Source organism: Phascolarctos cinereus, unplaced genomic scaffold, assembly GCF_003287225.1.
Source record: "Phascolarctos cinereus isolate Bilbo 61053 unplaced genomic scaffold, phaCin_HiC Scaffold_3;HRSCAF=262, whole genome shotgun sequence".
Classification (NCBI taxonomy): Eukaryota; Metazoa; Chordata; class Mammalia; order Diprotodontia; family Phascolarctidae; genus Phascolarctos; species Phascolarctos cinereus.
This window is the reverse complement of record NW_027555736.1, coordinates 202,847,825-202,863,086: the sequence shown is the minus strand read 5'-3', so window position 1 is coordinate 202,863,086 and position 15,262 is coordinate 202,847,825. Positions and strand designations below refer to the sequence as shown.

Here is a 15,262-nt window from a genome sequence, read left to right as displayed (position 1 = left end):
CTGTTATGAAGTCGGACATGTTTAAAGAAAATATCCCTAATCATACGAAGTGATCTCGGCTTATGTTGTGTGGCTCAGTGACCATAGTCCTGCTGAGGCGCACATATAGAGCAAAAGCTTTGCAATATAAAAACACCTTTACATACAGGCTGAGAGTACATACAACTAACTCTTAGGAAAACTGAGAATTTTAACGGTAACTTCAGTGACCCCAGTCCTCCAGTCCTCTCCCTTTCAATTTGCATCCCCTCCTAATTTATGGTGCTGGCCTAATTTCTCTTGCCTCATAATCCCCTCTTTCCTCACAAAAGTGGATAAATTCTCATAGCAGGTACATACACACACACACACACACACACACACACACACACACCTGTTCATTGACTGATTGAATTTCGATGTTGGTGAGTTTTAGTAAATGTTTTTCAAGTGGGCATTTTATTTCAGGTCTTAATTGTGGAATGATGAGCTTTTATACCCCATTAAAGGAATTAGTCAGCAAGTAATCTCTCCCTCCAAAAAGCTCTTATAATTGTAGCTAGCTATGTAATACTTTAAAAAGTAAAAATGCTTTATATTATGTTAACTCCTTTAATCTTCGCAATACTTTGCAAGGTAGGTGCAATTATTGCCCCTATTTTATATATGAGGAAACTGAGGAATAGAGAGGTTAAATGACTTTCCCAGGGTCACACAGCTAGGAAGTCCCTAAGGAAGGATTTCAGCTTAGGATTTCTTCAAATTCAAATTCTCTATCCACTGTCACCTTGCTGCCTTAAATAACATTTTGTGCTTCCCTCCCTTACATTATTCTCTTTTGCATTGTAGCTATATTCCTGTCTCAACTATCCAACTACTCCAACTCCAAGTTATAAATTTCCTTAAGTCAAGACCATGTCTCAATCATCTTTACCCTGGATGTTAAGCATAGTACTTTGTTAACAGAATACACTCAATAAATGTTTGTTACAGTCATTGAACAAAGCATTGGAGTAAGGACTGGTGTGAAAGTGCATCTGATTTAGTCCTTTCAAAATGATGGGAAGTGGCCAAAAGGAATTTTTCAAAATACTTTCCACCCAAACACACTTATGTCCACCTTGTCCCTTGTTCTCTGGAGGAGTGAGGAATTCTGAAAGTCAATTTTAGGAGCTGCTGGAGGTGGAAGGGTGTGTATAAAATAATCCCTTTTTTGTTTCAGAGCTTATAGTCCTTCAGGTTCTGGCCTAAGTCTTGGTTCTCCAGATCCTCTCACTAATCTGTCATTTTTCTTCCTTTTCTCTACTCCTGTTAGTTTCCTACATTCAACCTTAATTTTTCCCACCTCCCCGGTACTCCATTTTTTGTGAGGATGGCCAAATTTTATAGATATTTTTATGCATACATACCTTTATATGCACATATATGTTGGGATATTTTTCAACAATATATATTTTTAATTTTAATTTTTCTCAATTACATATAAACAAAAAATTTAATTCATTATAAAAAATGTTGAGTTCTTTCTCTCCTGCCCTCCCCTCACTCCTCCTTGAGAAGGCAAGTAATTTGATATAGATTATACATGTGCAGCCATGAAAAAAAATTTGCCACTTTGCAAAAGAAAATACAGACCAAAAGCAAAAAAAAAAATAATGAAGAAGTATGCTTCAATCTGTATTCAGACTCCATCAGTTTTTTTCTCTGGAGGTAGATAGCATTTTTAATCTTAAGTGCTTTGTAATTGTCTTGCATCATTATAGCACTGAGGATAGCTAAGTCGTTCAGAGTTGAGCATCTTTTGATATTGCTCTATGTGCAAAGTTCTCCTGGTTCTGCTCATTTCACTTTATATCAGTTCATGTAAGTGTTTCCAGGTTTTTCTGAAAGCGTTCTGCTCAGCATTTCTTACAGCACAACAGTATTCCATCACAATCATATATCACAACTTGTTCAGCCATTTCCCAATTGATGGGCATCACCTCAGTCTCCAATTCTTTGCCATCACAAAAAGAACTTTTCCTTTGATTTCTTTGAATACAGACCTAGTGGTATTGCTAGGTCAAAGGGTAAGAACAGTTATATAGTCCTTTTGGCATAGTTCCAAATTGCTCTCCAGAGTGGTTAGATCAGTTCACAACTCCACCAGCAATGCATTAGTGTCCCTATTTTTCCACATTGACTCCAACATTTATCATTTTCATTTTCTGTTATATTGGCCAATCTGATAGGTCCCTCAGAGTTGTTTTAACTTGTATTTTTCTAATCAGTTGTAATTGGGAGGGAGAAGCTGAGTACCTGTGCTAGGAAATAAAAGGAGAAATGCTCTAACTAGAAAAACCTAGCTAATTAAAATAACCTGAAAAGAACCTGGAATTTGGAGGAAGCAAAAGATGGGGAAGAATATTACATCGGATTTGAAATACTGAAAGTAGATACAAGACTTCAACAATGCAGCTTTTTAAGTGCATTATTATGGGTGATGGAACCATTGGTAAGACACATCTTCTGACTTCATATACAACAGACAAATTCCAAGTTGAATTCGTACCAATGGTATTTGACAATTATGTAGTCATGGTTATGTGTGGTAGAGAGCCATGTACTTTTAGACTATTTGATACTGCAGGACAGGAAGATTATGACACATTACAACCCCTCAGTTATCCACAGACAGATGTGTTTCTTATCTGTCTTTCAGTAGTATCCCCACCCTTATTTGAAAATGTGAAAGAAAAGTGGGTACCAGAGATTGCTCACTACCACCCAAGGCTCCTTTCTTGCTTGTTGGGACCTAAATTGATCTCAGAGATGGTCCTTTCACTATTGAGAAACTTACCAAGAATAAACAGAAGCCCATCACTCCAGAGAGTGTTGAAAAGCTGGCGTGAGACCCAAAGGCTCTCAAATATGTGGTATCCTATGCTCACAAGGCCTCAAAATGACTGTCCTGGAGCTTCTGGAACTCATGATGAGCCACAGGTGTGTGCTGCTATGGACATCCTTCCAGAGGCCCCTCTGCAAAGCTGGTGCGTGTTGTACTAAAAGCAGTGTTTAAATCAAACTAAAGAGAAATTAAAATTAATGTCAAATGCCCTGCACCCACCCCCACCCTCCTAGTGTGAGATATGGACTACTGGGGCTCCCATTTCCCCTCTCAACTCAATTTAAATGCCAGTTAATTTTGAGTAATTATGTATTGTCAGAAACTGATCAGTACTAGTTTATTTTTGTTTATTGTTTCTAATTTTTTTGGGGGGGTTAAAAAGCAAGACATGCTTGTGATGACTGTGTAACAGGCTACTTCTAGGCTTAAAAATTGAAGCTGCTCCCTGGTGCCAACCTAGTAAGTAATCAGGGACTTCCGGTTTTTTGTTTTGTTTTGTTTTGTTTTGTTTTGTTTTGTTTGGTTGGTGTTGGTATTATGGATTTTTAAAAAAAATCTATTAGCCAGTAGATTGTTTTTTTGGGGGAAGGTGGTGGTTTGGAGGGGAAGGAATAAGTTGGATTCTGCTTCCCAAATCTGGTCCAGGTAACAGTAATCCCCTCCTGACTCTCTTTAGGAAGGAGTATAGGGAATGCTCTTCCGCAGTAACTTATGCTCCTTTTTGTTCCCCACTGTATTGAGTATCCAGTGTTAAATGGAACCATCCCAAGTGGGGTGAAGAAAGTGTTTCCCCTTTTCCCTTATTCCTCCTTCTTTGTAGGTTGGACTGTATTCTTAACTACAACATTGAGATTTGCCAGTTGTTGCTTTTTAGGTTAAGGTTCAAACTTTATTCATCAATAAGTGAAAAAAAAAAATACCTGTACCTTTGGAACCACACCATATGGGTTTAGATTAGAATTTCAGAAAGAAAATCTTATTTTGTTTTGCTGCCACTCCTGATCTAATCTACTCAGCAAAAATGTGCAGTTTATTATGGTTCATGAAACATAGCTGATGAACCTCGCGTGTTGGTTAACAGTAGGTTAATAGTAAGGTGCTGACAGATGAAGGCCTACTCAATGATTCCAGTCCTCTTTCAAGAGAGCTTGGGATGGACAGCCAACTTTATTAAGAAGCTTGGTGAGAGGAAGAGATGATATGATAGGGACCAGTCAGGGGTCTATCTGTGTTTTGCATATGAGAAACGCCAGAGGCAGAGGCAGAGGCAGAGGCAGAGGCAGAGGGTAGGGCTCTAATACAAGAGCAATGGGAAGAAGTTTTACTGAAGACTCCAGTGTTAACAGGAATTTTTTTTGGTAAGACAATCAGGGTTAAGTGATTTGCCCGGGTTCACACAGCTAATCAGTGTCAAGTGTTTGATGCTGGATTTGAACTCGAGTCTTCCCGACTCCAGGGCCAATGCTTTTTCTACTACGGTACCTAGAGCCTCTAATAGGCATTTTATCTGAAAACTATCGCTTTGAAATTTCCAAGTCTTAAAATATCTAGTTCCCAATTTTTAAGATATCTTGTTCATCTTCCCCAAATCCTACTTCTTATAGATTCATTAGTGTTGAACCAATGCTCTTCTCATATCTCTCAATTCTTTATTTATGAATTCTTTTTGGCTGCATTAAACAACAACAAAAAAAATCCCCTTAAAAATCCACCTGGGGGTTATTATTTTCTCCCTATCCACTGCCTCTCACTTCTCAGCTTATTTAAATACATGGTAATTTAACTCTCTCAAGCATCAATTTTTAGCATTGAATAAAAGAGGCAAAACTGAAAAAAAATAGTAATCTAGAGCATTTTTTCACGTGACTATGATGGATACATTTGATTTCTTCTGAAAACTGCCTGTTCATATCCTTTGTCCATTTATCAATTGAAGAACGATTCAGTTCTTCATATATATAAGAAATTAGGCCTTTATCAGAGAAACTTGCTGTAAAAAATTTCCTTAGTTTCCTGTTTTTCCTCCTAATCTTGGCTGCATTGGTTTTGCCTGTATAAAACCTTTTTAAGTTGATGTAATCAAAATGATCAATTTTATATCTCATAATGCTCTCCATCTCTTGTTTGGTCATAAATTCTTCTTTTATCCATATATCTAACAGGTAAAATATTCCATGCTACCCTAATTTTCTTATATCACCCTTTATGTCTAAATCATGCTCCCATCATGACCTTATCTTGATATACAGTGTAAGATGTTGGTCCATACATAGTTTCTGTGAAACTGCTTTCCAGTTTTCCCAGTATTTTTTTGTTAGTGAATTCTTGTCTCAAAAGCTTAGATCTATGGGTTTTTCAAACATTAGATTACCGTTTTCATTTACTACTGTATATTGTACATCTAATCTATTCCACTGATAGACCATCCTATTTGTTAGCCAAGATTGTTTTGATGATGACTGCTTTTTAAATACAGTTTGAAATCTGATACTGCTAGGTCACCTTCTTTCACCTTTTTTTTTTTGTTATTGATTCCCTTGATATTCTTGACCTTTTATTCTTTAAAATGATTTTTTCCCCCTAGCTCTATAAAATAATTTCTGGTTGATTGGAATGGCACTGAAGGAGTAAATTAGGTAGAATTATCATTTTTATTATATTGGCTCAGCCTACCCATAACCAAGTAATATTCTTACAATTCTTGAGATCCAACTTTATATGTGTGAAAAATGTTCTTTAATTATGTTTGTTCCTGGGTTTACCTTGGCAGATAGACTCCCAAATATTTTATATTGTCTTCAGTTATTCTAAATGACTTTTGTCTTTCTCTCTCTTCCTTCTGGACTTTGTTGATAATATATAGAAATCCTGATGATTTATGTGGATTTATGTCATGTCCTGCAAATATGCTAAAGTTGCTAATTATTTCAACTAGTTTTTTTTAAAAGTTGGTTCTCTAGGATTTTCTAAGTACAGCAACATATAATCTGCAAAGAGTGATAGTTTGTTTTCTCATTTCTTATTCTAATTCTTTCCATTTCTTTTTCTTCTCTTATTGTGATAGTTAGAATTTCTAGAACAATATTGAATAATAGTGATTATAACGGACATCCTTGTTTCACCCCGATCTTACTGGGAAGGCTTCTAGCTTATCTCTTTACAGATAATGCTGATTGCTTTAGATAAATACTACTTATCATTTTAAAGAAAACTCCATTGATTCCTATGATTTCTAGTGTTTTTAGTAGGAATGAGTGTTTTATTTTGTCCAAAGTTTTTTCTGCATATATCAGGATAACTATATGATTTTTGTTGGTTTTGTTATTAACATGATCAATTATGCTGATGGTTTTCCTAATATTGAACTAACCCTGCATTCTTGGTATAAGTCTCATCTGGTCATGGTATGTGATTCTCATGTTTCTGTAATCTCCCTGCTCATATTTTATTTAAAATTTTTGTTTCAATATTCATCAGGGAAATTGGTCTATAGTTTTCTTTCTCTATTTTAGCTCTTCCTGATTTAGGTATCATCACCATATCCCGTATACTCTGAAAGAGAATTTATTTTGCTTCACTGATTTCTTTTTCTGTTTCATTACATTTTCAAACCATTATCATATTTTTTAGCATCTTGGTTCATGCCACTTTGCTTCCTATGGCACTCCTACTTCTGATACTTGTCGTTTCTGACTACAAGTGCTAATATATATGTATATATTTACTGGAGCTATAAATGTATATATGGGAAGATTCTGTCACCTTCTACTTGTACCACTTGGCCACTCCATAGATTCTTACATAATATTGGCTTGTGTATAATATCATTGATTTATAAAATATGACCTACATACAGAGTAGTTTTAAACTTGAAAGTATAGTTAGGAAATGACTCATGCTAGTGCCCTCAAATAGAGAGCAAATTCTCTAATGGCCAACTAAGATTTGAGCTCCCAGTCCTGTGTTAAGAAAGGTTCCTTTCTACTGGGCAGCTTCCATTGAGCTCTCATGTCACGAAAAAAGGGACACCAAACAACTCAAGAGCAGACAAATGTATTCATTCAGGGAGCTAAAACAAAACACATAATTGAGCAGAACTAGGCCTAGGCAGGGTAGGGGCCAATTGTCCCTCTTGCTGGCTTGTTTCTTTCAGCACTCCCGCTCCTGAAGTGAAAAAGCCACATTTAAATAGATCTTTGCTTGTCTATTTAGAAGTCACCTCTCACAGTCTCAAGGGAACTACAGATGTGGCAGATTCCTACACCTGTTATGTTTATAGTGTTGCTGTGGGACACAACACTCACTCCCCCTTTCCCTTCTCCTGATTCTCCTGGAGAGTCCCAGACTCTTATGTAGCCCTTACACAAACGTCTTGTTTCTCATAGTAAAGCCTGATTTTGTGTTTGTTTCTTTTGTTCCTAAACTGGGAAGAACTACAAGTCCAAGTTGATTTTTTTTTCATGGCCTATCAACTACTTGCTAGGTTTGTTACACTTACAAAAATGTCATAAGAGCACTCCCTTTCTAAGCTTAGAGTAAAGGCTTATACATTCTTGGCCCTTTGCATTGGGACAATGATAACTCCTCACATAATTTGAAAGCTGTCAAAATGAATTCCTTCATAGATTTAGCCCAGTGCACTGCTCCTACTACACTTCCTGTAGAAATATGAAAATAATGATTACTGTATTCTGATGTCTTCACATTCTTTATAAAGTAAAATTATTACAGATTGTTTTATGTGTTAGATTTTTAGAAGAATAATAAGAAGGAAGAAAAGCCATGCCAATAAGTCTTTGCATTAAATTAAAACTTGAGTAGTTCTATTTGGTAGTTGTCTGTTTTTATGACTTCAGAAATAATTATGGAATAATATAAATCTAGAATTGGAATGTTCTTTAGCAATCATCTAATACAGATACCCTAATTATTTGCTTTCATTAACATAGAACCTAAATGACATGAAATTTCTTTTTACATAGCTCTTATGGAAATGCTGATATAAAGAAGATTATGTATCATGAGGACCTTGTAGGCTTTCCGAGCTCAGCAATTGCAACTTTATCAGATCCTTTTGCACTTGTATCGCATTTGTCAAGTCCTAGTTTACTGAGTTCCATTACCATTTACGATTATAAAGACTCTTTATTTTTAATTGCTCTTCATCCTGGTAAGTTTATACTTAAGTAGTAAGTGATGACTACAAAATTTTCTTATGGGAAAGATGTAACTGCTTCTAGAGAAAAATCTTCAAATGTGCTCTGGGACCCACTGGTTGCTTGTTCACTGGAGTTTATTAGATGCATTATAGACTGTTCTTTTTTACTATTACTAATTTCAATATGATAAATCTATAATTTTTATGGCAGGAATTAACCAGTTATGTTGATATTTTAGTGAATCAGTGTTTTCATGAGTATAGGTTTTCTTGCCACTGGTAGAAATCATAACCAATCCTTGCCTTCTCAACCTATTTTTATTTGTTATTATTCATATACTTCCATAAATCCTCTATAGAGGTTCTACCCAATGTGCTAAGGGGTTTCTTCTAGGTCAGGTTTTTTTTAAAACCTGAACGAGACTGGCATGGCCATCTCTGGTAGCCTTTGGACCTCTTCTTAGAATAATGTTTTTAAATGTATAAGATAAAATGCAGATGGTTTCAAAGGGAACTAATTAATTGAAATATAGTTGTCAACTATTTTATTAAAAGTTCATAAATTCAAGATTAAGAACCATTTTTTTCTTTTTATCATGAATTTGACTAGTGCACAAAACAAACACTTTATAAGTGAACATTATAAATGTGGGTCCACAGGGTTAATTAACCCTAGAGCCCAGTGTAGTACTCCCTCAACATGTCACTTGAACTCATGGGCTGCCTCCGTAGATTGTAGATGGTACTCTGGATTTTAGAGATAATACTGTGCATGGATTTGTATTTCTAACACTATAGCCTTATAAGCCGTCTACCCATCTTTACCTCTCATATACTTTCTATTAACAGGAGACTCATTCAGCTCTTAGCAAAGGCATTTACTTCTATGGAATAGTAAGATCAGCATTTAAACAACATTCCTCCCATGAATCTGAGAACTAAAACATCAAGGGGGAGGATGGGTTCAGAATAAAATACACTGGGAATGAATCACACTTATAGGGTATAGGTGTAGCAAAGACAACTTATAGCTCTTGGTACTAAGAAGGCTAGAAATCCCTTCTCTCTTTGGAAAGTCCTCACCATGAGTTCTGAGGGTCTTCTTGATAGTTTGACTCTTAATTGCTAGGGGTTGATCTCCTTGGAGGCTGTTTCATCCTGCTAGTGCTGGTATCTCTGTGTCCCTGTCTGTCTTGAGCAGACCTGTACAACATATGGCCCATGGGCCACTTCTGGCCTTCCAAAGGATTTTAGGCTGCCCACAAAAAATATAGAGGATGTAAAAGAAAGTAAAGATGCAGTGAGTGTTTTGTCCATGCCCCACTTAACTCACCTTCCGCTAGTTACTATTATGACCATCATGTAACTTGAGGGGTGGGTTGCCACTGTGGACTCTCTCCTGTTTGTCATGTGACCTGTGGCAGTCTACCATCATCAGTCTGTCTCTAGTCTGAGATGAGTGATTTCATGATAAATAAAAGCTTTTAAGTAATAAGTGTAATTAATTGATATTAATTGAAATTTCCCTTTTTAAAAAATATGGTTTATTTGCAAAATAGTTTAATCATTAATTATACCTTTATTTGGAAAGTGAGCTGCTAAAAATCTATTTGAGTTCCAAAAAAGTTTAGCCTATTTTAATTTTGGCTCCTACTCACTGCCAAGTTGTGCAGGTCTCATCTAGAGGGTATTTCTCTACTGCTCATTGAATTCAATGTATTCTAGGGGCCCACCAACTCCCCTTCTAAATAATATGAGTAATGTTGGGAAAAAGGAAAGAGAGAAAAATCTCTCATGTCCTCCACACAGCCAGGTATCCCCATTAAACTTTTCATGGCTTAATTATTAAAGTCCCTAGAAGTGTGGCTGATTTTGTTTTTGCAGCAAATCATCCACATTTCTTGATTCAATCACTGAGGTGTATGAAACTGATAGAGGGATAAGGGCACAGACATAAGGAAGCCCCATCATGCACAACTACATTTTGGGACTACATCACATCAGAAGGGTGCAAGGAATAATGTTTCTCTTTCTTTTCAATTTCAGTATACAAAAAAATAGAAAAAAGATCGTATATTAAACCCTGAACTTCAATGTTGAGCAATATTTTAAACTGTCTATTATGATCATACCAACACATCTCTCCTTGTTCGTCTTCTTCTGAACTTTCTTCTGCCTGCATATTTTCTTAGTGTTTTATTGATGCTCTTTTCTTTTTCTCTGTTTTTTCCCCCATCACTTTCACTACCTACTCATCCAACCACCATTTCTCCCACAAAAAATAAAACCCTCACTCACCACAAATAAGTATACCATTGGCCACTGTTGGTCCCTGTAGTGGTGTCTGGTGAGTGCCGAGGCAATGTGGGGTTTTTCTGCATTTTCTCAGGGCTACGCTGAAGCACTTGGACATCTGGCCACTGGAGGACACCTGTCCACCACAGGCTGCACTGAAGTGGGCTACACATGGTGGTTCTCAGATCTGGAGTCTGCCCGTTCCTTTGGCTATGCTAAGGCATGGGAGAGGTTGGGGAGGAGAGGTTGGCGTTTGGTGCTTTACCACACTGGGGCTCAGGATCTCCCACTGGTTTGCTGAGGTGGGGCTTGCTGCTGGCTTGATGGGATGCTTCCTGTACTGTAAATTGCTCCCCTTTTGTCTGAGTGAGATGGACCTTTCTTGACAATCCTCCAAGTGTCCCAGGCTAAAAGACTGTTCCACATAGTCTTTCCATTGACTCCAATGTTCTAGGATTTATTTTGGGATGCTATTTTATGGTCGTTTGGAGGTGAATATGAAAGAGCTACAATAATTTACCACTTACTCTGCCATCTTGGCTCTCTGAAGTCTCTCTTGATCTCTTTGGGATACAGACCTAGCAGTGATATTGCTGAGTCAAAGGGTATACATAGTTTTATTGGTTTTGTTTGTGCAAATTTTTTCTGCATTTGTTTGTCAGGTGGGGATCTGTTTTCTCATATCTCTTCTTTGGGACTAAATTTAGTCATTATCATTTTGCTATATTGAGTTTCCATTGCTTCGTGGTTGCTGTTCTTTTCATTTATGTTGCTATAATCATTGTGTTAACTGCTTTCCTGATTATATATACTCATTTTGAAATAGTTAATGCATCTTTCTTATGCTGCTCTGTATACATCACATCCATATTTTCCTACAGAATAGTATGCAGTATTAGATGTTACATTCACGTAATACAATTTATTTAGTCATTATCAAATTCATGTGTTTCCAACTACTACAAAACATGTTCCTATAATCATTTTATAAATTCTTCCTGTGTTTGTCTGTATACAGCAAATTCATTGTTTCTTTGAGAGTGGTATTATTCCATTACATTTATGTGCCACAACTTATCTATTCTTTTCCCTATTGATGGGAAAGAGCTGCTGTAAATGCGATGTATATAAAACTGTCATCTTTGTCATTGACCTTTTTGTAATCTTTGTTTACTAGTGCAGTCTCTATATCAAATTTTATAGGCATTCTAGCCATTGTCTTCTCATAATAACTCATTGCTTTCTCGAATAGTTGAATCAATTTATAGCTATACCAACAACTCAGTGTGATGACTCTCATCTTTTTTTTTTAATGCAATGTTAGAGCTCTAATAAAGACAGCACTCTGAAGAGCATTCTAAACTCTGAACATACCTTCTATTACAACAACGTGCTTTTAAAAGCCAAAGAATTTTTTTCAACAATCTCATTAAGAATTTAAAGGGAAATGGTCAGGACTTTAAGATTCACTTGGGAAAATAAAATTTTAAGCCAAATGTTCCAATTTCAATTTAGGAAAGTGAAACTATGGATTAGGATTAAGTTGTGGCTTGTCATCTTGTTAGTAAGGAACATTAAGTCAGTAACTTGGTGTAAGTTTATTATTGTTTTGATTGGCCTTTCTTTTAATTGTTATTAGTTAGCAATTTTCTTTAGAGCTATTTGTTCATCTACTTTGACCACTTATACATTGTAGAGATATCCATTTTGGCTGCCTCATATAATGGGAATAGGACCACTCTCAAAGCCAGGAAGATCTAGGTAGAAGTCTCTTTTCTGACATATACTGGCTGTGGGCTCCAGAAAAGTCATGTAACCTCTCTCTTCTCTAGGAAACTAATTAAAGCTATATATTGCAAAAAAAATGTCAACTTGTGTTAGTAGAAGGGATTTTCTTATGCAATAGTCCCTATGCCAATGAAATCGTAGGAGAGGGGAAAGTTTTCTATTTTCTAAAATAAAAGTTTTCTACTAAAAACTCATTCTTTGCTTATATCATAGGCTTTCCTCCCAGTTGATGGAAGAAAAAAAATCTTGCAGAAAACCTAAAAAAAATTCTAATAGCATATAGTTGCTCTGTATAGCAATTAGTCAATAAACATTATTAAGCACCTATTCTGTGCCAGCCATTGTGCTTAGCAATGGAGATGCAATAGGTAAAAGACAGTTCCTGCCCTCAAAGAACAGATAAAACAAAATATGATAACTTTTCTTTCCTTGGAGGGAGATGAGGAAATTGTTGCAGCTTCTTTTTTTTCTTTTTTTTGTACTTAATAGTATTTTTTTTCCAATTTATATGTAAAGATCAATTTCAACATTCATTTTTATAAGATTTTGAGCTCCAATTTTTTTTCTCCCTCCCCTCTCCAAGATGGCAAACCATCTGACATAGGCTATGCATGTGCAATCATATTAAACATTAGTTTATAAATATTAAACATTTTCACATTAGTTATGTTGTGAAAGAAGAATCAGAACAAAAAGGAAAAGCCATGACAAAGAAAAAATAGAAAACAAAAGAAGTGAAAATAGTATGCTTCAATCTGTATTCAGATTCCATAGTTCTTTTTCTGGATGTGGATGACATTTTCCATCATGAATCTTTTGGAATTGCCTTAGACCCTTGCGTTGCTAAGAAGAGCTAAGTATCACAGTTGATCATCACACAATGTTGGTGTTACTGTGTACAATGTTCTCCTCGTTCTGCTCACTTCACTCAGCATCAGTTTATCAGTCAGGTTTTTCTGAAATCTGCCTGCTCATCATTTCTAATAGCACAATAGTATTCCATTACATTCATATATCACAACTTGTTCAGCCATTACCCAATTGATGGGCACCACCTCAAATTTCAATTATTTGCTACCACAAAAGAGTTGCTGTAAATATGTTTGTATATGTGATCTTTTCCCCTTTTTTATTATCTTTTTTGGGATACAGACCTAGTACTGGTATTGCTAAATCAAAGGGTATGCACAGTTTTATAGCTCTTTGGGCATAGTTCCAAACTGTTCACCAGAATAGTTGGATCAGTTTATAGCTCCACCAACAGTGTTTTAGTGTTCCAATTTTCCCACATCTTTTCCAACATTTATCATTTCCCTTTTTTGTCATATTAGTCAATCTGATAGGGATGAGGTGGTACCTCAGAATTGTTTTGGTTTGTATTTCTCTAATCAATAGTGATTTAGAGCATTTTTTCATAAGACTATGTATCTGAGAAATGAAGTTATCAGAAACATTGACAGTAAAAATTATTTACCAGCTTTTTGTTTTCCTTCTTATTTTGGTTTCATTGGTTTTGCTTGTTGCAAAAACTTTTCAATTTAATGTAATCAAAATCATCATCCATTTTGCATTTCATAATGTTCTCTATCTCTTGTTTGGTCATAAAATCTTCCCTTTTCCATAGATCTGACAGGTAAACTATTCATTGCTCTCCTAGGCTGCTTATAGTATCAGCCTTTATATCTAAATCATGTACCTATTTTGACCTTATCTTGATATACAGTGTAAGATGTTGCTCTATGCCTAGTTTCTACCATACTGTTTTCTAGTTTTTCCAGCAGTTTTTGTCAGATAGTGAGTTCTTATCCCAGAAGCTGCAGTCTTTGGGTTTCTCACACAGTAGATTACTATAGTCATTCACCGCTGTGTCTATTGTACCTAACCTATTCCATTGATCTACCACTCTATTTCTTAGCCAATACCAAGTAGTTTTGATGATTGCTACTTTATAATACAATTTAAGATCTGATATGGCTAGGCCACCTTCCTTTGCATTTTTTTCATGAATTCTCTTGATATTCTTGACCTTTTGTTCTTTGAGATGAATTTTGTTATTATTTTTTCTAGTTCTACAAGATAATTTTTAGGTAATTTGATTGGTATAGCACTGAATAAGTTAATTAATTTAGGTAGAATTGTCATTTTTATTATATTAGCTTGGCCTACCCGTGAGAAATTGACGGGGCTTTTTCAGATATAGAAAGATTTCAGCTCATGTTTCAGAAGGACTGGAAGATTTTTCTCTCTCCCTCTTGTCTTGACTCCTTTTCCCCTTCTCTTTTTTTCTTCTGTTTCCATTGAATCACTCCTTCAAGTTCAGGGGGACAATCCATCTCTTCCCTCTAGTGAGATTTCTCTCAAACTGCCATTGTGTATCACCAGATGCCATGGGTTAGTTTTACTAGGTGGCCTAAGTTCCTGGATTTGGAATTTGTTCCAGAGCCAGGCTTCAACCCATCTTGTATTTGGGAAAGGGATGGGCTATCCCTGATCAGTTCTGTCCCTTTTGCACTCTGGAAATATTGCTTCCTGACTGTAGTTTGAGATGGGGTGGTTGAAACCAGGCGACAACCTCTAATATAATCTCTGACCATCTTCTCATAAATTTTTGGAATAGATAGAGGAAATTATTGACATTTCCCTTTGGTTTAGCTTGTCACTGTTTCATCTGGCACCTTTTAAAATCTTTGCTGGAGTGTTTATCAGGAGGATTGGCTAGCTAGGACATTTCATGCCATCATGTTAAATAGAAGCCTATGACTTTAAGTGTGCAGAGCAAATGAACAGGACAAATTTGTTCCAATTAGGTTTAGGATTAAGGTTAGAGTTAGTTGTTCTGTGAAGTTTGGATTTAATCAAAGGACTACACTTGAGGACCTAGAGGGCCACATGTGGCCTCGAGGATGCAAGGTCACCACCCCTGCTCTTGACTTCTCTACCATGACCTAAGGCTAAGTAACTTCATCTCCAAACTGGTTCTCCCCCCCAACTTTTTGGCTTCCTTTTATGGCTTGTCTTTCCTCATTTGAATGTAAGTTCTTCCAGGGCAGAGGCTGACTTTTTGCTTGTCTTTATATTACCAATTCTTAAAGCAGTGCCTAGCAAATACTTAGCACTTAATAAATGATTATTGACTGCGTATAGCATTATGAGTA

General features: G+C 36.1%; 1 protein-coding gene across 1 annotated transcript in view; it reads left to right on the top strand.

Annotated features, from left to right (window-relative positions):
- The window catches only part of CATSPERB (catsper channel auxiliary subunit beta), a 207,045-nt gene that overhangs the window by 109,620 nt on the left and 82,163 nt on the right, over positions 1-15,262 (top strand). Inside the window, exon 17 of the mRNA XM_021004314.2 lies at positions 7,849-8,036. Coding sequence (XP_020859973.2) covers positions 7,849-8,036 — 188 coding nt within the window. The remainder of the gene's footprint in view (positions 1-7,848; positions 8,037-15,262) is intronic.